Below are 24404 nucleotides of genomic sequence, written 5' to 3'. Positions count from 1 at the left end.
ATATTGTATATATACTGTATATATATATATATATATATATATATATATATATATATATTGCACACACTAGTCCATTATTGCTAAGATTATCTACTGAGTTTTTCAGTGAAACTCCATGCCGTCGGCCGATTACGCTCTTCCATTATCAATGCGTAGATCACACTTCCACCACTAAATTGGTATAAAAGTACTTCGAGTGGCAACCTTAGTATGACAGCCATGTACATCAACCCACTTTTGTAGTATTCAAACCTCCCTTGTATTCTCTAATTATCGTATTTTTCGGACTATAAGCCGCTACGTTTTTCCCACGGCTTATAGCCCGGTGCGGGTTTTCTGTTGAATTTTCTTCAACCACCAGAGGGCTCTTTAGCAGGAAGTGAATCATTGGAAGTCAAAATTGGAAATCAAAGACAAAAGTGTTCATTTTCATCTAGAACAAGCACATGCTAGCATCAGGCACGATGGAGAAATTTCTTCAAACTCAGATAATGCAGCTTTTAAGTTGAGGGCTATCGATCTGGCAGTACAGAAGAGGAATAGAGCCGCTGTACGTAAGCTCGGCGTGAACGAATCCATGGTTCGGCTTTGGAGACGGAGGGCTGCGCCTTAATAAATCCAGCAGGTTTATTAGGACGCTGCCCTCTGCTGGGTCCTTATGGAAAACCGAGAGCGGCGGAGATACCAGCGGCTTATACATGCACGTTTCCAGTTTATTTTAAAAAATTTGTAGCTGCGGCTCACAGTGTAGTGCGGTCTATAGACCGGAAAATACGGTAAATCACAGGATTTCTGTCTGAAAAACCATTTGATCCTATCGAATCTCTGCGTAAATCTTTATTTTATAAGAATGGCCCAAATCTTCTAGAACTTAAGCTCCATCAGTTTGCTAAGCAGGACCAAGAACCACACAAGTCTTCACATTAAGATCTTCGGTCTTTGTGTGACGCAGGCCAAACGGCAGCATGCATGATGCCGTTCTGACAGGAGAGACGACAGAGGAGAACAGAGAGACGGAGATAAAGCGCAGGAAAAGGGGGATGATGGCAGAGAGAAGGTAAGACAAAAGCATGAAGGAGATGAGGAATTCTCTGAAGACCGGGCTTTGTAGTCTGCCTGGTTTTAATTTCGTCCGCAGCTCTCCTCTGTAATTCTCCCTGGTGATTAAAACCAGAGAAGGATGGTGATTAGTTCTTGAGCTTTGATGGATTGTGCCTGTCACATGTGAAATCTCAAATACCTCTGACTGAGAGATGATGCTTTTGAACCGAATGTTTCCGACCTCAGTGGGGTTTTTATGACTTACTGGTACAGAAAGACTATTGTAATTTCTCATTTCTCGTCCGGTTCTTTGTTGTCCTATTTAACCATTTCAGTGTTGATACAAATCCAATATTAAATATTGGAATGTGTTTTTTTTTTGTTCACTAACTATGAAGCTTTTTAGAGTTTTTTTTTTGTTGTTGTTGTCGAAGAGAACGAATCATAGCCACTCATCCTATTTCCTTCAGGACATAAAGACGACAAAAAGAAACTGGTGAGCAGATGATTGGTTCGGATTTCAGGGATGTGTCAGTGAGTTAGACACAATAAAAACCTTCAGACTCTGCAGTGGGATCCATGTGAGCGCAGGTCAATGCGAAAGACAAAACTTCTGGTCAACCCACTGACCATGTGAGACTTTACACACACTGATAACCTGTTGCTCTGCAGTCTGCCTCTCATCAGAAACGATTCTCAGTAACACTTTATTTGAAGGGGCGTACATAAGCCTGACATGAGGCTGTCATAAACATGACATAACACCTGTTACGAACATGAAGGAGTCTTTATGAACGTTTTCATGAAGTGTCATTCGGCAAATAATGACACTTTTAACTCAAAGCTGCACTAAAAGTTGCATTGAAAGTGTCGACTTGGCATTATTCAGTAAATAATGAAATATTTAATGCAAAGGTCCATGAAAACTTGCATTAAAAGTCAATTAAAAATGACAACTTCGCATTAAAAGTGCCATTATTTACCAAAGAACACTTCATGACCAGAGTCATGAACATTCATGAAGACTCCTATATGTTCATAACAGTCGTTATGTCATATTTATGAGTTTCCTGTCAGACTTAAGCACACCACTTCATGTAAAGTGTCACCTGATTCTCTCTGTGCAAAGCAACCAATAGTCTGAGCTAAATCTATAGAATAACATTCACTTCTATCTAGATATAATTGAAAAAATGACTTAAGCAGATTTGGGTGTTTTTGGTGACAATAATCAGAATGGTCTTGTGTAGTTTAATCTATAAACAGTTTTTCTTCAAGCTGGGCAGTGTTCTTTACGCTGAACCGAATGATGCAATCTTTTCAATTTCTCCAAATCTATCACCGTCTGCCTCCTACTGAGGGAGGAGTACAAGTGATTATTTCAGCAGTCGATTTTCCTGCTGACGGGAAAGCGCTCAAATCCATGAAGGTTACTCATTTTCATCTCTGAACTGTTCAACTGTTACTGGCTGACTTTAAAACAGTAAGCTTCGGGAAATAAACATTCAAGTTGTCTCTGAAAAAGTTGCTGTAAAAAAACAAAAATGACCAAAGTGGGGCAACATGTTTTATAGTTGTTGTTGTTTTTCCCCCAGTCTAAGCTCATAAAGTAGACAAGCTGCAGAAGAGGAAAATTGGAAAACATTTCCACTGTGATTTTGGTCTCAAAAAGCTAAAAGTGCAACAATTTCCTCTCCACAAATAGACTTTGGGTGTTTTTTTGTTTTTTTGACGTAACCCAGAATACAACATCCGCTAACAGGCGTGCGTCTTAATGCTCAGAGATGGAACAGTAATACAATATCAATGTGTCACGGCAGATTGCACGGCAGTGTGTCTGCGTGGAGGAATATGGCTGCAGATGGATAATAAAGTAATCTGTTTCTGGATCTTGTAATTTGAAACGGTCCTCATCCCCCAGCAGCTCATCTCCCATCTCATCTCAGGCAGAATTAGATTGGAGAAAGCGACTGCGGCTGTGCGCTCGTCAGCGGGCATGCTGGGACGTTTGTGTGTGTTGGGAAGCGTTTCCTCTTTCCGTTTTTCTTGCTCTCTCTTTCTCCAAACACACAAGTCAATCTCTCCCCCCCTCCCCTATTATCATATATTAACGATATCGCCGCCGTGTTCTGCTTTATTCGGCTTCCATTCGGCCGATCCCAAAGTGTGACTGGATGCCCGGCTGTCTGGAATGACTTATTGATTTTCTCTTTCCCATTTCTTCTTCCATTCCCCCCTCAATTTGTCCACCTGTTACTCCGGGGCGTTTCGGATGGTGGGAGGCATGAGTCTGAAGGAACCAGCCTGTTTGCACCGTAGCCTCTCTCTCTTTACCATGAGGCTAATGCTAACAGCTACGTCGCTGGCGAATACTATCAGCGAGAAAGTGTCAAGTCGAAGCAAAATGAACAGATGTCTTTATCTTTGACACTAGAGCTGAGTTGCAGAATGTTTGTGAGCCGCTATGATAACATTATGAATGTGAAAGCATGTGAAAGCTTCTCAAACACGTTTCTAACCTTGCGTAAGTATAAAGTTGAGCTTAGTCAATGATTCTAGTGACCTTCTTTCTTAGGTGCGTTTTAATTGGTCATTAAATTGCACAAATCGGGAGTTTTTTGATACAAAGTTTTTGTGTTTAGTTTAGGTGGTATTTCAATTTTCTTCAACTGAAATGTGTGTGTGTGTGTTTTCTTTTACAAAACTGCAACAGAAACACTTTTTTCACGTGATGTCAGTTTGTTTGCAGCAGCAATGTGCTTTATGTGTCGGCTCTGGCCTCCTTGGATATTGTGCAGCTGGCTCCACCAGAACTCTCACTGCTTCTCAAAGTTCATCAAAACTTGAGCTTTTCATTTGAAAGTGTCGAACCCATAGCTCCACAACTTCTGTGAAATCACAGGCTACAATTTCCCCAAAACGTTGCATGAATAGCGGCTCCCAAGGAGGCGGGGCTTGACGCTCCAATGCCTGAATGAGACACAGACGTCTCCTCTGATTGGCTGATAGGTGACGAGCACTAGCACTATGGCCGAATTACGAATATATCTTATGTAACTGTTTACATTCGTTGTTGTCATGATTTTTCCATCCATCCATCCATTTTCTTTACACTCTTGTCCCTAGTGGGGTCAGGAGGTGTTGGTGTCTATCTCCAGCGAACGTTTCAGGCGAGAGGCGGGGTCACCCTGGACAGGTCGCCAGTCTGTCGCAGCCATGATTTTACCTTAACCTTAAAATTGTGCAAATTGACATTTCGAAAATAAACTCACTTAATGAAAACATACCGAATTTGAAAAAAAAACAACCAAAAAACTCATTTTTTGATGGAAATCTTTTGCACTAGGATGAAGTTTTTTTTTTTTTTGTTCATATCAAAATCAGGGTATTTTGCAAAACTGCAATGGAGATACTTTTTTCACATCATATGAGTCGTATGATCAACCCCCGGATGTTGCTACTGGAACGGAAATGAAGAAGCAGAGGACAGGAAGTGGTAGGAGGAAGATGGCTTTTTTAAAGACTTATTGTGTTAACAAGCCTATTCAGATTACTAGGATAACTAGGATCAATTATGATGTATGTATGATTGAATAGCGTTTTTCACAACCATATATTCATTTTCTTACATGCAGAATGCTATTTTAGAGAAAAATGCAAACATATTTAGCTTCACAGTGACGCCTCCCAGAGATGGCGTCACGTTCAATTCGCAAAAATCTTGCAAAGCAGAAAAGTCATGAGCTCCCCCCATCACACACACACACTGCTGTTGTGTACAAACAGTGTGCACACACTCTCTTGCGTGGGCTCAATCTGCTCCATGCTCACAGCATCGCCGTTTTTAACGACGGTGGGAAAACTCAACGTTAAAAAGCTGATGACGCCGGACTGGGGGAGACGCTGACAGGGAACGGCATGAATGCAGCTCGTAGTTTGGGTCAGAGGGAAGGGAATCTGTTGGAGTCGGTGGCACATTCAGCTAAATAATTGAATACGGCTCTGTGCCCAGAGCTTTACTCATTAATCAGATTTATGTGAGTCCTAATCAATGTCATCTCCTCTGGGATTTTCTCCTCATTCCTCGTGTACGGTAAGTAGGAGTTAAAAGCGTTACCGAGAAGAGAATGTCAAATTTATTTGTAAATACACTTTGACTGAAAAAGAAGCCCATTTCTTCTTTGACTTTTAGTTTTTAAGGACAGAAGATGTAAAGAAAAGGAAACAAACAATCAGTCGCCGCCTTAAATGCCTCCATTGCTGGATTAAAAAAGCTACAGAAGGAAAAGTTGAAGTGACTCCTTCAACCATCTAGCTTAAAGCTTTGACTGTTGAGGTTTTATATACAGTACAGACCAAACGTTTGGACACACCTTCTCATTGAATTCAATGAGAAAGTGTGTCCAAACTTTTGGTCTGTACTGTATATATATATATAAATGACAACATTTTAATCACAGGTCAAAAGAATGAGACTGAGAATAAACCATACAGACAAAGTAAAGTGAACAGCATCGGCCTAAAGTCCAGAAGCAGTGTTTTGAATATCTGCGTTGTCATTAGCCTCGCCAATGCTATTGCTAGCCTTTCTGTGCTAATAGCCACTAGAGACAGAAGGCAATCCAGCAGGTGACCAGCCAGGTATGCTAGTTGCTACCTTCTCCAATGCTAAGTGTTTTATCTAGTAGTTTCTTTCTCATCTACCAACACCGGCCATTTAGTTACTGGTGCCCGACTATTATTAATAACAGAGCTCCAGAATGGAGAAGCATGTTGTCATCGCTAGGCGTATAATTGTCTCAATTTTGTCCCTGATGTCTAATGAGGCAAAGATCTGTTACTGGACAGCGCCTACGAGCTGCTATAGCTAGTGACGTCCACCAGCAGGCGCCATTACTATGCTTTGAGTCGTGTCTACAAAATCAGATTGCACCAAAGCAGGGTGTGAATTAATTTGTTGCAAAAATGTTCATAGGACAATTGTTTCTTATCTTATTTCTCAAAGTTAGAGGTGACAAAATTGTGGATGTTTGGAGACGTAAACTGTAATCCCTCCCCAGATACAAATCTACAAATGGTTTGTTTCTGTCAATCCCTGTTAAGATACAAGAGCACCAAATGAATTTCTCTGTCTTTGACATTTTATATTGGATATTTTATCCGCTGTGATGACCGTTATGAATATTCTTTGTGTGTTTGTGTCATTTTCTCGTTTTTTGCCAACGATATTCCAGACTCAAAGCATAGCGATGGCACATGTGTGTCACGTCACAGTATATAACTTTAACCAAAATATGTTTTTTCCATATTTATTAAAACTGTCATCATGTTGTGACAGTATGCTATGAAACAGATAATCTGTGAAAAAAATCTATCTCCTCCACCTCCTCCTAGTGCTGCTATTGCTATCTGAAGAAATGCAATGCAAAAACAACCAATCAGAGCCAGGGGGAGGGGCTTAGCGCTGTCAATCAAACTTGAGTACACTACACTGTGCTCACTGTGCCATTGGAGAAACAACTTACCGTTACAGCTATTTATCTACCGACATCGGTGGCATTGCTAACTAGCCTAGCATTGGTGGGAGGCTATGTTGTGGTGAAGCAGCTGTAGCAGAAAGCAGGGGGAGAGTGGGGGAACGAAGGGGAGCGATGAACATGAGAGTGACTGACAGCGCTAAGCCCCTCCCCTGGCTCTCATTGGTTGTTTCTGACAGAGGAGCTTGATTCCCCCCCCGCCCCCCTTTTTTCAGATTATCTGTCTTAAATCAAACTATCACCACATAATGATCATTTTAACAAATATGTAAAACCACATTTTTTATATATATATTTTTTTCCCATATTTAGCAGTATTTCTGCTACATCCTCCAGCTTTAAGCAGAACAATGTAAATGTGCCTCCGGCATCCTCAGCCGCTGCCGACACGCCGTCTCCACCTCTCCTGCGTCTCGTGCAGCTAAACTGAAAATCCCAAACTCGAGCTGACGTTTCTCTGGGACTGCAGCAGCCGTCCAGTTGTTCTTCTGTGGAATTAATGCTGATAAATGTGGCACCTTCTGAGCAGCAGGTTGCTGATGCACTTCAGAGGATTTTACCGACCCAGAGACGCACAAGGTAACCTGGATGTGAGCGCGTGAGTCACAGATGGAACCTTGGGGATTCTGAAAACGTTTGTAAGAATTTGAATGAAGCTACAACCATGAACAAAAAAGCCCTAACACGACGATGTTTGAGCCCCCAGCTAAGGTCAGCTATTTTATAACACAATTTTGACAAGCTACTCAGAGATGATGCTGTGTGCGTCAGCAGGCCCCAAAGATTCTGCAATTGTCAATAAAAAGAAAACACAAGGCAAGAGTCATTTTCAGCGTTTCTCAGCAACACGTCAGTTTCAGACCCTGCACAGAATAAACAGAGAGTGAGGGAGAAGGCTTTATATTGAGCTTCTGGAGAAAACGCCGAAGGAGACAGACTGCCACCCACAACTTCTCAGCAAGCTAACCGACTCCTGGAAGTGGAGCCCCGCTGATCGAACTCTGCTGCGCTACGTGGTTATCACGGCCGGCCGCAAAACGCCAACAATGCTCAACCCGATCCCACTTCTCCAGTCGATTCAAACTGAACATACAGAAAAAGTGGTGAAGATGTGTTCAAAACCCGCTGTTAAATTCATATTTATCTGAAGGTTAATACCAACAGATGACCTACAAACATGTTTTCTGTGTTAAGAAGTTATATTTTTTGAAACGATTTTTGTTTCATCATGTCATAGATACTGTATTAACACCAGAGATCAGAGTAAAAATATGCTAAAGTAGTGCTACTCTTACTTGGGTTCAAGTTCTAAGTACTCAAACCGGGACATTTTATTAATATTACTTCTAGTCATTAAAAATATATACATTCATAAAATTGAAATATTACTTTAACCACTAGATCTTCCAGGATGTAAGAATAATTTGGGGGTTAACTGCATGACCAGTAGGGCACATATGCAGTTCACCGATTTATTGGCCAACTGATTTATCTGCGCCAATTTCCTTCATTTTGGGAGACTGGTGATCGACCGATACTTGCGTGTGAAGCTGGTCTTATTTAACTCAGCAAAGGTCTAAAAATCAACCACTGTCCTCTTCTGCTCCCCTGAGAGGTTTGACTGTTAGCCCCGCCCACCAGGTCATGTCTGCATGTTTGCAGTTAACAACAGTCGCCCCACTGTTGCCAACTCAGGGGCTTTATTGCTATATTTAGCCACATTTCAGACAAAAAAAAATATTTGTATCGGACAAAATCAGAATTGGCAATTTTAAAGGTCAGGCTTTTTTAAGGATTGGTGATTGGCCAAAACACTGCAATGGGTGCAAACAAAACCCCCTGAAGACAACACGTGTGTTTCTGTACCTTGATTGGTATCAAAAATATTGACGTTCTTGGTGAACTTGGAGCTTTGGTGTCCTCCGCCTTGCCGTAATCCTCCCATCAGACACAGCCTCCCAGCAGAGTCCCACACCACACCCCCGTAGGTGCGCTTACACGGCAAAACAGGCAGCGACGTCCAAGAGCGTGCTTCTGTGTCGTACACCTCAAAAGCTTTCACTGGTCGCTTACACTGGCGACCACCTTCAGGAAAACAATAGTGTGTGTGTTTTTTTTTCTTTTCTGGAAAAGGTGCCAAAAACAGAGCAGAAAGTCGGTTTATTCTGGAGAGTTACCTGCAACATAAAGCTTGTTGCCCAGCAGGTGGCAGTTGGCGTCGTAGCGAGGAGTCGGCATGGGAGGAAGTAGCGCCCAGACGTCCTTTCTGAGGTCGTACTGCTGCAGGACGCTGCGAGGGAGCAGGTCAGCGGCCATTCCTCCAACAGCCAGAGCACGGCTATCTACCACAGACAGACGTTTTAGGAAACTTCTCTTTAGTTGATCAGAACTGTTCATTATAATAAAAAAGAATGCAACAACATTAATGTACAACAAATCCCTATTTAGTATTGGCAGATTCACCGATTCGCAGCGGGTCTTAGCGCTGTCAATCGCAATCGGTGTCGCTCCCCTTGCTCCTTTTGGTCTCTGCTACGCAGTAACTAGCATAGCCTGTTGTGAATGCTATTGCTAGCTAGCACGGCCATCGATGTCGGGAGATAAATGATTTTCCTGTAACAGTAAGTTGTTTTTTCTGCAATGTTATATTTGACGTAAGATCTATTTAAGGCAGATTCTTAAAAGCAGGTCATTTTTTGGCTTTTGATATTCTGTAAGTGATTGCCTTGTGTATGAATGGTGCCTTATAAATAAAGTTGACCTGCCTGCACTGAGCCGGGGCAAAGACCTTTTGTTACCTTTTTTTTTTCTTCAGGACCTGGACGACCTGCCTCTAACTGATGGTGCATAGTGTTGCATAGGGCTGAAACAATTAATAGTGATTAATTGATAACTCAAAAATAATTGTGCGTCCTTAATAGCAGGTTTATTAGGACGCTCTCTCTGCTGCGTTCTTTTGGAAAACCGAGAGCGGATGTCCTTTTAAGCACGTTTTTCCATCCAGCTATTAATCAATTAATCCAAAAAATATATGCTGAACCACTGAAAATCTGAACTTTGTGGATTAGATTTATGTTTTCTTAGGTTTGCACATGTTGCATCTGCAGTAATAAACACAAAGTCTCTAAAAAAAAATGGATTTCTCATCTTGTCAACACAGACGGCTCAACATTCCCACACTGGCACAGAACCTGTCCATCCTGTCCACATTCAACAAATTCATCCACTAAATTCACCAGCAGTAACCTGAGGCCAGCAGTTTAACTGGGCCTGGATCTCCTGGAACCCTATTGAACATCCAGAGTTCTTTTTTTTCTTTCTTTCTTTGCTGCGTCCTGAAGGATTCTCACATTTTTCTGACTTGGTCACACTACAGACGGCTGAAGAGGAGATTTTGGGACCGTTGCGTGTCGTCTCGCAGCGTTTTGTGGCAACAGCATTTTGGACACAGCAGGTCCACTGCGTTGTCTTGAAATCCATCCGGTTCTGGTCACATGGACGCTAAAGTATAAACAAATTAAGAACAGGCTGTTTTCAGCAGGTTTTTCGTCCGGTGACCGCGCTGGAGACCAATATGAAAACACTTAGCATCGGACAAAACCGGTTCCCTCGCTCCCAACTTTTTCTATAAATTTGCACTTTCAACTCGCCGGTGGAAACGGTGAGTTGGCTCGTGACAAAGCAAGAGCCTGTGACAGGCGGGAGGAGGACAGGCGGCTCTGCTGCCGAATAAAAATGCAACAGTCAAACGTCTGGCACTTTGGAATGACACGTCAGACACAAGAACGGAAAAGCGGGAAGAGGGCTGGAGCAAGAGAGGACGCAGCATTGATCATCAGACAGCAGAGGAAATGAAGAATTTGCGTTGTTATGTTTTAACTTTGCTCAATTTTCAAGTGTCTCTGCGTTCGGCGGGACAAGCTGTTAACTATGAAGATGTAACCTCGACACATTTTCATAAACTGACAGGGCGGGAGACGTTTTAACACTTTAGATTTATTTGGGGAAAACAAAAACAATACCTAATTACCTGGAGTTTGTTATGTAATATAAATAAAGATTCTCAAAAATATTAATAACAAATGCTTCATTTAGTCAACATGAAAAGGAGTATTTGTTTTCATCTGTCTGCACCGATCGTTTGGTCAGACGGCGGACGGTTCTGTGGTCAGGAGGATTTGACCCATCGTTACATGTTACGCCTACGCTTCCTTTTTTTTTTCTTTCTTTTTTTTTTAAGCTCATCAAAGATTTACAAGCGTTTGTAAAAAAAAATGTAAAGCGTCCCTTCCATCCAGGTCAGTCCACAGATGTTCCACGGGAACTAAATCTGGGTTGTTTGGCTCGACATGAATTGAAGATGGCAGCTTCACAGGAGCGACAGAGCCTGGGAGGATCTGCTGGGATGAACGGGATAAACTGCAGGTGTGAAAAGCCTCAACACACTCATCCGAGAAGACTGAGAGCTTTAACTGCTGCCAGCGGGGCTTCAAAGACCTCCAGCGCCTGCCACTTCTTCACCATATTTCATCCAGTTCTTCCCCTTTAATTTTTTTCTTATCACTTTACATAAACCTGTTCATTTGCACTTTTCTTTATAGAACAGAAGAGGCTAAACTTTAGCATGGCAGCTATTACCATGTTACGAAGTTTATTTCTGATGAGCAGCAAGCCCATTGAACAAATGTGAGATGATTGGTGGTGATTTTTGTTTGGGCAATTTGATTTTAATCATATCAAATTGGACTTGATTAAAGCAGCTCCTTAATTAGACAAAATGAGAAAATTGTGGACATCTTTCCTTTTGTTTTCATTATTATGTGATTGAAGAGCTGCGCTCCTTTCTTCTTTGGAAGCTGTTTTATTTTCACAGGATTCATGACTAGTAAGAAGATAAATCCAGAGGAGTTACTGCGTAACCGCGGATACCTTTCACAGTGATGGACACGCCCATCAGGGCCTCCCTCAGCGCGCTCCTCTTCCTCCACCTGCCTTCCTCCGTGTTGTACATCTCCACCACCTTCAGAGGGCGCTGGTCTTCTCCCACTCCGCCCACCACCAGGATCTGCTTCCCCAGCACGGCCACGGCCGCGCCTGCGCGGGGGGTGGGCATCGGGGCCAAGCCTATCCAGCGGTCCCCCTGAACACACAAAACGGCAAAAACGGTAAAAACACAAGGTAACGAGGTGATCATTTCTCCCTAATTAATAAATAAATAATAATAATAATAAAATAAAAATAAAGTCTCCATCTGCATCAACCACCTGTGCTGAACCAGAAAGATTTCCTGTGGAGGCTAGACTGAGCCACTTTGATTCCAAACATGTGTTTTCAAAATAACTATTTTCTTTTTGCTTTTCAAATGCTATATTCTTTAAAGCCTTGCTATGTTAATAAATACACTGCCTGGCCAAAAAAAAAGTCGCCACCAAAAAATGGTCACACTCTCTAATATTTTGTTGGACCGCCTTTAGCTTTGATTACAGCCTGCATTCGCTGTGGCATTGTTTCAATAAGCTTCTGCAGTGTCACAAGATTTATTTCCATCCAGTGTTGCATTAATCTTTCACCAAGATCTTGTATTGATGATGGGAGAGTCTGACCACTGCACAAAGCCTTCTCCAGCACATCCCAAAGATTCTCAATGGGGTTAAGGTCTGGACTCTGTGGTGGCCAAACCATGTGTGAAAAAGATGTCTCATGCTCCCTGAACCACTCTTTCACAATGTGAGCCCCATGAATCCTGGCATTGTCATCTTGGAATATGCCCGTTCCATTTGGGAAGACAAAATCCATTGATGGAATAACCTGGTCATTCAGTATATTCAGGTAGTCAGCTGACCTCATTCTTTGGTCACACAATGTTGCTGAACCTAGACCTGACCAACTGCAGCAACCCCAGATCATAGCACTGCCCCCACAGGCTTGTACAGTAGGCACTAGGCATGATGGGTGCATCACTTCACCTGCCTCTCTTCTTACCCTGATGCGCCCATCACTCTGGAACAGGGTAAATCTGGACTCATCAGACCACATGACCCTCTTCCATTCCTCCAGAGTCCAATCTTTATGCTCCCTAGCAAACTGAAGCCTTTTTTTCTGGTTAGCCTTACTGATTAGAGGTTTTCTTACGGCTACACAGCTGTTCAATCCCAACCCCTTGAGTTCCCTTCGCATTGTGCGTGTGGAAATGCTTTTGCGTTCACAATTAAACATACTCCTGAGTTCTGCTGTTGTTTTTCTTCGATTTGATTTGACCAAACGTTTAAGTAATCGCCGATCACGATCATTCAGGATTTTTTTCCGACCACATTTCTTCCTGGAAGACGATGGTTCCCCACCATCCTTCCAGTTTTTAATGATGCGTTGGACAGTTCTTAACCCAATTCTAGTAGTTTTTGCAATCTCCTTAGATGTTTTCTCTGCTTGATGCATGCCAATGATTTGACCCTTCTTAAACAGACTAACGTCTTTTCCACGACCACAGGATGTGTCTTTTGCCATGGTTGTTTAAGAAATGAGGAGTTACTCATTGCACCAGCTGGGGTTAAATAACTTGTTGCCAGCTGAAAGATAATCGCCTATGCAGTACTTATCCAATAGGACGCTTGTACCTATTTGCTTAGTTAAATCCAGGTGGCGACTTTTTTTTTTGGCCAGGCAGTGTATAAGAGTATAGAGTAATATTGTCACTGCTGCCACCACCTGTTTTGGAGGGGAACTGCTTGTTCCACAGTTGTGGAAACAACCAATCCCTTGGCAGGCGTGGCGACTGACCCCCAAACCCCTCTCCGGCTACGTCCCTGCATTTCCTAACGGTCACTTTCTCATGTTGCTGTTTGTGGTTTAAGGCAGCAGCAGTTACTGAATTATATTACCACATCAAAAGTGTAAAGGTTTACTTTTATAACAATATTTTTACCATCTGCCAGAAATTGTTCACATGTAGGAATGTTGGGCTTGTAGTTTTCACCCAGAGGATTTTAGGTTAACAGAGTAAGAGTGCAGAAGTTCCCGAATGTACTGTACATATTCTATTATTTAAAAAAAAAAATGCATAAAAAACCCATCAAGTTTAGCAAAAGAAAGAAAAAAAAAAAAGAAATCATTCCTAATATGATTATCATACCGAAGCATCTAATACGCCGCACTTCATTTCTAGAGAACATAAAAAAAAAGATTAAAAAAGCTAAATATGTCTAATTATGCAGCATAAGCATCCAGGTGGTACTGATTGGTACCTCAGGAGAGTACAGGTCCAGTCCGGGGCACGGCCGCCCCGCAGCGTCGCAGCCCCCCAGCATGTACATCTGCCCCCCCACCTCAGACAGAGAGTGGTAGACGCGGCCGCAGGGCAGACGCGCCAGGCTCTGCCAGTGGAACTCATTGGCACTGGGGAGCGCCATGACCCGGAACCAGAGGAGGGGTTCAGGAAACGGAGGGGTGGAGGAGGCAGGAGGGGGAGAAGCTGGACCTCAGGTTCTGTTGAAGGTTTCTGCTGAGGAGTCAGGGGAACTTCAGGCCGCCTGGACGCTCTGTCATCTCAGCCTGCTGGGCCCTGCAGAACAGAGCAGCAGGAGGAAGAAGCCTGTTAGTATTTCCACATGCATCCCGGCACAGTGTGACGCTCCGGCTCCTCCCGTTATGCAACGTGGGCGTTTTCCACGGCAATGCACCAAGGTCCAAAAGCGATGACTCGGTAAACTCTGCATTGTCTGAGCTCCAACTTTATGCTGCATTCTCCTTCTAGTCCAATTGTTGCTTCATCTGAAGCAATAAATGTATTTTAAAAAGCATAAGGTTGCAGCACTGACCACACCACACCTGCTGAACAGCTGTAGTTCAGTGGTAGTTCAGTGGAAGGCTGAACTACCAGTGAACTCCAGTGGTAGTTCAGCCTTCAAAAGCCGAACTACCACTGGAACTTTTTCACATGAGGTTGTCTGACAACGTTGGATTTTTTTTGTTATTGTGATAAATCATCGGCGAGAAAGAAAGAAAGAAAAAAAAAACACAACAGAAGTATAGGAAAAGAAAAAATATCACTAATGTTAATAATGCCGTGTATGTGTTGTACTTTTTAAAACAATTGTTACAAAATGCTTCCCATGAAAACAATCAATTAAAACAACACCATAAATGGCAGCAAAGGTATAACAAAGCAAATTAAAATAAATAAAAATGTATATTATACATCAGAGTTCAAGGAAGGACAGAGAAATAATTAGAAAAAATAACATGTATATTTAGGGGGATGAAGATGTTTTAAATATTGGATGGAAGAAAAAGGACTTGGAAAAATCAACAGTGAAAAATTCACCTGGAATAAATAAACAAATGAAAAACCAGAGCACTCAAGAATAAGAGTGTGACATGAAAATACTGGTTTAAGTAAAAAATAAAAGATAAATTACAACACTCAAAAATGAAAGTAGAAATAAATATTTATATCCAATTAATCGATCAATTATTAAACGTATCTCTTCTTTTTATTATTTTGTTTCATTTACTTGCACAGTCATTTATTTGTCAAACTGCTTTTTTGGCCCTGTAATTATTTGAATGACAGGGCAGTTAAATCATTAATCAATTTACATATTTATCTCAATTGTAGAAAACATTTTTTTGGGGGGGAAAAAAAGCATCAAAAAATGTGAACAGTGGGAGTGAAGAGTGAAGCCCGGTTTCATTGAAGTACATTATTGGGTAATTTTCCACTGTGTGTTGCTCTATGGGATAAAAATATGAGAAAATGTCAAAGGGTTTAAATATTCTGAAAATAAGTTACAAGTCAGTATCTACAATTATTAAAGGGGCAAATTATCCGTTTTCCAGGCACATAGTGCCATTTTGAAGCACAATTAAGTATCTATGTTACCTTCAGTTGTTATAAAAATGCTGTATTAATCAAATATGGCTTTAAAGAAATTTGACATTGTATTTTAACTCTGCCTCTTTAAGAAACTCCTGCTCTTTCTGAAGCTCCGCCTTCAGGAAGTCATCACAACATGGCTCCTCTATTAACCCTTTACCAACATGTTTACCAGCGTTTCACTGAGAAGCAGCTCTTATAATGTAGTAGATGTGCAGTTCTAACGGGGGTTTGCTAATTGCTGCTGGCTAGTCTGAAGGAGCTGAGTGGGGGAGGGCAGCTCAGAGGAGGAGCTTCGTCTTGAAGGCGGTGCTAGATCCACCCAGGCATTTTTCACAGCTGAATGGTTGCCATGGAGATTAAAGAATTTCTCAAACATGCATAAGAGAAGGCAACACTCCAGCTATGTTTTTGATGAGAGAATAACATAACAAGATGTAAAGTAAAAACAAAAGAAGGCAATTTGACACAAAACTGCCCCTTTAATTATTCAATATAAATTAAAGTATTGTTTAAACTTAATCTTTTAAGCAGAACAACCTTTTATAAAGCCCTTTTAAAGCAGCACAGAAACTGATTCTTTTTTTCTTTCTTTGGTTTCTTGCTCCTGCAGACGCTCAGCAGGTTGATCCAGTCAGCCAGAGAAACGCTGGCCTGTGTCATCCAGCGCTCACCCCAGAGACGGAGGCCTGTCTCTCCACAGATGATTGGAGGAACTCTTCATCCATCCGGCTGCGATGCGGGCTGTCAGCTATCTGTCAGTGGAGGGAATAGTTCTTTTTTCACGCTCTGCTCACCATCCTCTGTTTCCCACTTTTGAATTTTACAATCAAATTGAAAACGTCTGCCTGTGTTTTCAGCCCTGCTGATCTTTTCCCCCCACACACACTTATGTGATATATTGAATAAGAATTAGCAATATTAACGATTTCATGGGGGTGTGGCATCATTTCTTCATGTCACGTCATTTATGTGTCATGAAGTACACACACATCCTCATGACCCCAATTAATCTAATTAGATGACAGTGGCATAGTGATGAGTACAAAGAGGAAGCTAAGGGCAGACTTTAGATTTGAACATTTTTAAGTTTTGAAAACATTTCAAAACTTTGAAATGTATACACACAAACTGATTCTGATTTATTGTTCTATTACAATAAATACTTTTAGAGCATTTAAGCAGCTATAGGAGACAAAATAGGCATTAATATCCAGCTTGGTTGCCTAAAACGTTCGGTTCATTTGGGGAGGTGTGAATGCAAGATATAATTCTGATGTGGACCGAAAAAAGCAAACTCTGGTGCAGTTCCAATGCATTGTGTAAACGCCAAGTAGACATATACACGCTTGGACCGCTTCCTTTTGGAGCAGGAAGCAGGAAGTGGACTACAGCGCAGGGCACTTCCAGGATAAATTCAATCAAAACAAACGATCCAGTCTAGCGCTGCCAGTAGAGATGGCTCGTGGTCTTTACCAAAGACAAAAGAGAAATCCTACAATCGCTAAAATCTGACATTTTTCCTCAGAAGGATGTTGTGCTCAGTGTCTTCTTCAGACGTTTTTGTGCAGTTTCCTTCACTTGGTGCAGCGCCACCAAAGGTGAGGAGGGGAACAGGCTTTTCAAAGATTCTGGTTGGTTTCACTCAGTGCCGTGTGAAAGAGAACCACAGCACCAAACATTGCCATTTTTGTCCCCAGTCGAACCGAGTCTACCGGACTATATGGTGTGAAAACACCGTTGAAGAGGAGCAGCAAAAGCAGGTCAGGTTGATTAGCAGAACTTTCCATCAACTGATAGTGTCATGAGGAAATGTTGCTGTAGGATATCCTCTCTGCTGCTCATAGCATGTCTTCACAGTCATTTTATTGCCACACGACAACTGTCTTCAGTCAGATTCAGCTTGAAGATCTGACAGCTGATTTAAATTATTTATTAGACACAAATAAATGATTTGAGTAAGAGTGACTTGTCGTGTTAAACACATAATGAATTAAGTTATGAAAACTTAGTAAATTGAGTTGGATGAACATAATAAACTGAGTTGATCAGACGTAGAATAGGAAACTGCTATTGAACTCAATTGTTTCAAGTAAAGTCAAAGTAAAAAGTTGCTTTAAGTAAATTAAGTGAACTTAGTTGGATTTGTACATTTTAAGTTAACTGAACACAAAAATAATAAGTTGTCATCACTGTGTTGTAGTTTCTAGAGCAAAAATGTTAGTACAGTTGAAATACAATAGACTGACGTACAAGTCACTTTTCTTTTTTTTTTAAAGCAAAATACAGCAGTAAGTTATTTCTTAATATTGATTAAAATTCACTAGTTCCACTGGGAGATTATTCCATTTTTTCCATGCTCTACCAGTGGAACAAGTTTTTCATCAAAATGAAGGAATTATTGACTTAAAACAATCTCCAATCTTGCTAAAAAGTTACTTGTAAGTTAGATTTCAAGGGTGTTAGGATATTTGCCCCAGAAAATAGACCCAAATTTCTTTGTAAGATTTTCAGTTTTTGCAGTTCAATGTAAGAGTTATGACGTCATTTAATTTCTCTTTGGGTTCAATAAAGCATTTCTGAATTCTACGAAACCTCTGAATGCAGCTGCTTGCTGTGAATTTGTATTTTGGTTTTCAGTTTGCAGCAGCAGGAGTGAAACAGCATGCCACAGTGCTGGGAGGACTTTTACTTGCAAGAAGAAGAAAACCGTGAATCCTTTTCCAGCTTGGTAACACAGGAAAATCCAATTTCTCAGTATTTGACCTCAGATGCAGTCACTGGCTGACTGACTGTCAGATCTCCAGCTAAACTCTGTGAGTTTCCACTCACACACCGTCCTCACTCCAGGAAAACTTTATTACTTTGAGGACATTTATTTAACCAGCTAATTTAGGTATCGTTCTTTTCACTCTGAACCAACTTGTCACGCAGCTAAAGTTAACGCAACCTACCATAACACAGGACAGACCGGAGCAGCTGTCCTTACACACCTTTCACCAACAATCTGTTTGTTTTCCTCCAACCTGAAGTCTTCATCTCCTCCTCATAAAAAGCAGCTGTGGCCTTGCAGACTGATCTGCCATCTCTCCTGTTAAATCTCCTATCTTTGTTGCTGTGATGTCAGGCGCTTGTATTCTTTTTTATTATTATATTTTTTTCTCCCGCCCTGTCATCCCTCAAAGCTTTCTGTTTCCTGCACGTAACCCACTTCTGGTGCCTTCATGCGTGTTTTTTCTTTTTCTTTTTTTTCTTTTCCTTTCCAGGGAGGAACGGGGGTGGAGGTTTATCACTGATTAGAGGGAGGAAGCTTGGAGAATAAACTCACAATGCATCGCGGGGCTTTATTGCCACTGCCTCTGCCTTAAATTGTGGCCGTGAAAACAACCTTCTGTGTCACGCAGACGGCGAGCGACACTAACCGTGACCGCCGGAGTCGGGCGGCTTTTCAGGACTTTAGACTCAAATTGGACTTCTGTGATTTAAACAGAAGAGTCTTTCAGCAGTTTTTCCTTTTGAGCTCCACATCCCCCCTTCCCCAATCTCCCCTGCTCCCCTTCACCCCTCCCCCCACTCTGTCTGCTTTATTATTGCGCTTCATCTACCTGTCACACCTTTGATCACTTCGCAGGCGCCCGAATAAAGAACAAAGAGGAAAGACAAAGAAGAGCGTCCTTCAAAATAAAATCTCCCTCTTTTTTTTTCCAACGAGCGAGGACAGGTTGCCATAGAAACAGTTGGGTTCCTCTCTCTTTTCCCCACACAAGTCTTTTTTATTTTCTTTTTCTTTTGCACATGATTGCTTACCGCTCGGTTCCCTGTTAATAAGGAAGAAGGATGGAAACCAAAGGAGCGAGCCGCCCTCCGACAAGCCGAGCCCGGCGCGCCGGAGCTGGCTTCAGGAGCGGGAGCCGGCTCGCAGGGCGCGTTAATCGGCAATTTAGGTTGCCGTATCATTATTTATTCTTTCTTTTAATTAGCTGCTCGAGCAGCTTGAGATCAACAGTAAGCCCACCAGCATCCTCTGAAGTGACTCACAATCAGCATGCTTCCAAGTTACAACTTTTAATTAGGCTGTGTTTCCGCCCTCCCTGCGATTCGCAGTCTAAACGGGGAAGACCCGCTCTGGAAACCGGAGCACAGCAAGAAGCGTCTTTATGTTCATAACCGTCTCTCCAGGTTTGATGAGCAGCAGAACCGGCTGGAGGGATAACTCTAGTCTGAGGCTGTTTTCACAACTGATAGTCCAGTAGACTCGCTTCGATTGGGGAGCAAAGGTACAATATTTGCTACACTTTCAGCTGATGGGGTTCTCTTTCACACTGGACTGTCAAGACCAAACAAACAATCTGACAAATCTGTTCCCCTCTTCACCTGTGGTGGCAATGAATGCACCATGTGAGGGAAACAACACAACAACATCTGAAGAAGACACAACAGCCTCACAAACCGCAAGCAAAAATGGAGTAGCGTCAGATGTTAGAGGTTGTAGGATTTCTCTTTTGTCTTTGGTAAAACGCTCCTGACAAAACACAGCCTTGTTTTGGTTGTATTTACCCAGAATGCCTGGCGCTGTTGTCCGCTTCCTACTTTTGGAGCGGTCTCTGGTCAGTTTGCTTTCACATGCGTTGGAACCAAACCAGAGTTCACTTTAACCGAACCCAAACCGAGGTTTGTACTCAGACCAGATTGGGGCTGTTGTGGAGGTAGATGAGGAACCAGCCCACTATCCAGTGTATAAAAAACCTCAAATAATAGAAACAGTTATTAAGTATTTTACCCATTTATTCAGGAGCAGCAGTTGGAAAAGCTCAGTGAGAGACAATATTTGACACAAATGTGTTGGAATAGCTAAACTGACGGAACTGGATCCTTCTTTTGACTTCGTCCATTTTGAATCAAACTTGCAGGAAGTTGTTCCAGCGTCTCTGTTCTCCAGACAGCAGGCCAGGCAGGGTGAGCCGTGAGGAGCCACTGTACTGGGAGAGATTCAGGACTTGATCCAGTTTGGTGAGTTTTGTGAAGTGCAACAAAAAGCAGACATGAGTTTAGTCCTCATCGTCACATTTTCTAGACTGTGACAAAACACCATCTGCATGTAGAGAGAGAAGACAAGCAGTTCCCGCCACAACTAGAGTGTTACCAAGGCAACCAGGGACAATAGAGCACCTAAAGTCTTACATGAAGCAAATCAGAGGACGGGATATTAAACCGTCATAAGTCATTTGTTAAATCTCAGCACCACTAGAGACCCCATAATACACATGTGTGTAATTATTACTACTATTAATACTAGTTAATATAATAATGATTTTAGCTGTGGTTAGAAAACTTTGTTTTATCCTTAGAAAACCTCAAACTGTGATGCAGCCACACTGTTTCAGTATTTACAGACCATCAATTAGATCTGAAATTGATAGAAATTAAAAAGTCTTTCCCTTGTGCAAAAAATAAATATACTAAGCATATTAAATCTTAGCATACTTGAAGCCAGATTAGTCATCAGCATACGTTAAGTTAGTTAAGGATTATTTAATTTGAAGTATGTTATTTTGAAACAACTAATTTTGTGCTTAATGTATTTTAATTATAATTAAATTGTAGTAAATCACAGTATACTAAGTGTACTGTCATGCTTTTTTGAACAACTAAAGTTATACTTTGTACACTTAAGTGTACTTTTTTGTGATATAATTACATTTAAAATATACTTAGAATGTCTTTTAAATATTTGAGCATTATACATTTTATATATTAGTAGTGAGGTTACAGTATGCTACAATTACACGTTTGGTTTATTATAATTGCTAATGAAGTACACTTTTTAGTTACTTAATGTCTTATTATTCTGCTTTGCCACTTTGTACATTACGTGCTTCATACACACTGCAGTAGTGCAAACACATCAGGCTACCAGAACACAGGAGGATCCATTATAACACACTTTCCAGGTGAAATAAATGACATTATGTATTCAATATATTCACATTTTTCAAGAGTATATTGCCAATATGCTATCACAGATTTGCACAAACTGTGAATATATTAAAAGTTTACAAGATAAATGATCTATTAGTGTAATAGAAAATACATATGTGATCTGAAAAAAATATATACAGTACAGACCAAAAGTTTGGACACAACTGTGTGTCCAAACTTTTGGTCTGTACTGTATATTCAGCATATTGACTTGTAGCATCTCTATAGCATAGTTAAACATGAGCTCCAGCTCTGATCCTGACTGACACAAAACCCTCTGCTCTGTAATGCACTTCCCCTCTGACATTGGTTTCTCATCACCTCTCTCTCATTATGAAACTGTGCAGTATGAAAAAGTTAGCTAAGGTTACTTCGGGTCAATTTAGTTACATAGGAGATATTGTTTAGAAGCTAGTTTCTGGCCGCAAAGTCAAGTAATTCTACTATTTTTATTATTTGTTTCATTCTTGTGAAAGGTAATGCTCATTCACCCATAAACACACTCCTTTACCTTGTGGACAGTCTTCCCAGAAGGCAAATTGCAAGGGCACTTATTCACTTATTCTCATGATAAATGGACCTACAACCTTCCGATCCCAAGGCGACCACTCGACCCACACGGCCACTGTCGCCCATCTGTTGCATCATATGTGAGTCAAGGCAGGTGAGTGAATATTTTTGGCACTATAATGTTTGTTTCCATCTAATCATCGTGGAAATTTTGAGCAAACTTTGAAAATGTCACAAAAAGAGAAGACAAAGGAAATGTGACTTGGTGTTTTTCCATTTAACAGTTTGGAGCAAATCAACCAGGCTACGCAAAGCACAGTTTCATCAGATGTTGACATGGCAATAAACAAGAAGTTGAGGTTGAAGACTAGCTCGGACCACACATCTCTGAAAGACAGAGACCAACTCACCCCGGCCCACCACCTTTTAACAACACTGCATGTTTAGGCTAGACAAAAAAAAAGTGGTCTTAGGCCTTTTATGACCACAAAGTAGATATGAGAATCAAGAAAAGAAGAGAAATGGGAACAAGAGGGAGAATGTGAGGAGATTGGCCGAGAGAAAGCTAATGAATGAATCCCAGCAGCACTGAAAAAATCAAACCCTCTTAGAATAAAAATTGATAAAATAATTTTTACCATGATAAAATCAATGGTTCGGCGGAACCATTGATTTCTGCTGTGAAATTCATAGCATAAGAATTTCACAGCCTATAATCAGGAAAATATAAGGCGAGCATGCAACAGAAAGGCAATTTACAATATCTTTAGATAATGGAAAGGTCTCACTTTGAGTTGATCGTCAGTCGGGTCAAAGCAATGTCCAAAAGTCCAAAAATTAATGGAACAGAAAAAACTAATTCTCTTCAGGCAGGCGTGAGCTTACTGGGATCCCAGCTGGAGTTTCTCAGCAGAACCTCCGGTAAAAAATTCTTTCCTCGACGAGAAGGAATTCCTACATTCCTTCTCGTCGAGGAACGGAGAGGCTGCCACAGCAGGCGTCTGCCGGGGGACGCATCAAGAGACTTCTCCCGTCTCTATGGGAACGCAGAAACGTGGGGTACACAGAGCATTTCTACGAGTTCTCCGGTGAATACGTCAAAGGGTTTTAAACAAATCTTTTTCCTGACCAGCAGGTTGGAAGGAAGAGGCTCAAAGCTCTTGTGTCTCGGCTGGAGGCCGACTCCAAGGACGAGGCTTTGGGATTCAGGCCTTGATTTTGTAGCGAGGATCAGTTCGTATCTGATCAGCTCTGAGTTTTATTCTAGGAGGGACTTTTGGCAGGGACGTCTCCAGGACGAGGAATGCTTAGGAATTAGTTCTGATCAGTCGGTGAATACAAATGGAAGACAACTGACACAACGCCTGAAACGGACAGAGCAGCAATCAAACAGGCAACCCACAGATTGCCTACAACTGTTGCCACCATCATCACCAAGTGTCCCTGCTGACAGTTTCTAATGCCATACTTCCAAATGTGCATGTGTGTTTTTTTTATTTTTTTTATTCTGTGCATCCAAACTTCTGGTTTTAACAGCATGCTGTCCATGGCTTGGTTCTTGCAGAGGGAGGCTGAGTTTTGTTTGAGGTAATGAGGCCAAGCGGAGCCAAACCCCCAGAGACCTGCCGCTGTAAACGAGATTAAGAAATAGCTATGCCTAGCATCGACTTTGTCTTCTACCGCTGTTCACATGAAGGTTTTACAGCTTCAAAGAAGCAGGTGTGTTTACTAAATCAATACATATCAACCTCTACAAAAATCCATTTTAATTAAAAAAAATGCAAGCATAAGAATAGAAAAATTCCTTAAGGGGAAATTATGTGGCTCACATGTGTCCATTTGGTCCAGCTCCTGCTTAGGTAAGGAAGTTCTGCAGTCAAGCTTAGAGAGCTTTTTTTTTTTTTTTTTTTTAATAGCTTGAGGTCTGAAAGTAAGGGAGTTTTTTGTTTTGTTTTTTCCTTTCAGGGGGAACCTGTAAACCCTGCCGAATGTTGAATGGTTTAAAACCCAAACAAATCCCCAGCGATCTTTCTTTTAAGTCAGTCGTACAGGTCTGAATGCGGGATGAGCTTTGAAGAAAAAAACGGCTGCAGTAACTTTCTCTGTCAGACTCTAAAACACGGTGACCTATTTTTCCTCCTGCAGAGGTCAGATAAAACACCTGGTGTGCTTTGTTCGGCTCCCTCTCTCACCGGGCTTTTTGGGGTTTTTTTTGGGAACACACAGATCAGCAAGGGATCGTTTATTGGCTTCTATTTAATTAGTCTGCAGTATTCAAATCGGGCATCTGTGCTGCAGTCTGTAGTTGACCTCGCTGCGCAACTAAAGTTGCCAAAATCTGTCCGGAGCCTGGGTGTGTGTGCGTACACGCGTGTGCTGTTGTGTGGACGGTGAGCTTTATCACACGGACAGCGTTTCACACCAGCCTGGTTTTAATAATGCCACATTAGTCCCACCGGCAGTCC

The 24404-nt window shown here is 41.6% G+C and overlaps 1 protein-coding gene across 4 annotated transcripts in view; it reads right to left on the bottom strand.

Moving 5' to 3' along the window:
* Positions 1 to 24404, bottom strand: part of klhdc8a (kelch domain containing 8A) — a 54222-nt gene that overhangs the window by 8820 nt on the left and 20998 nt on the right. For all 4 annotated transcript variants that reach the window (XM_032550321.1, XM_032550319.1, XM_032550320.1 and 1 more), the window contains 4 exons: positions 13820 to 14136; positions 11508 to 11718; positions 8756 to 8920; positions 8445 to 8663 (listed from right to left, as the gene is read on the bottom strand). In XM_032550321.1, coding sequence (XP_032406212.1) covers positions 8445 to 8663; positions 8756 to 8920; positions 11508 to 11718; positions 13820 to 13984 — 760 coding nt within the window. In that variant the 5' untranslated portion in view covers positions 13985 to 14136. The remainder of the gene's footprint in view (positions 1 to 8444; positions 8664 to 8755; positions 8921 to 11507; positions 11719 to 13819; positions 14137 to 24404) is intronic.

Source organism: Xiphophorus hellerii, chromosome 20 (genome assembly GCF_003331165.1).
Source record: "Xiphophorus hellerii strain 12219 chromosome 20, Xiphophorus_hellerii-4.1, whole genome shotgun sequence".
NCBI lineage: Eukaryota > Metazoa > Chordata > Actinopteri > Cyprinodontiformes > Poeciliidae > Xiphophorus > Xiphophorus hellerii.
The sequence above is the reverse complement of the archived record's forward strand: the minus strand, read 5'-3'. Positions and strand labels throughout refer to the sequence as shown.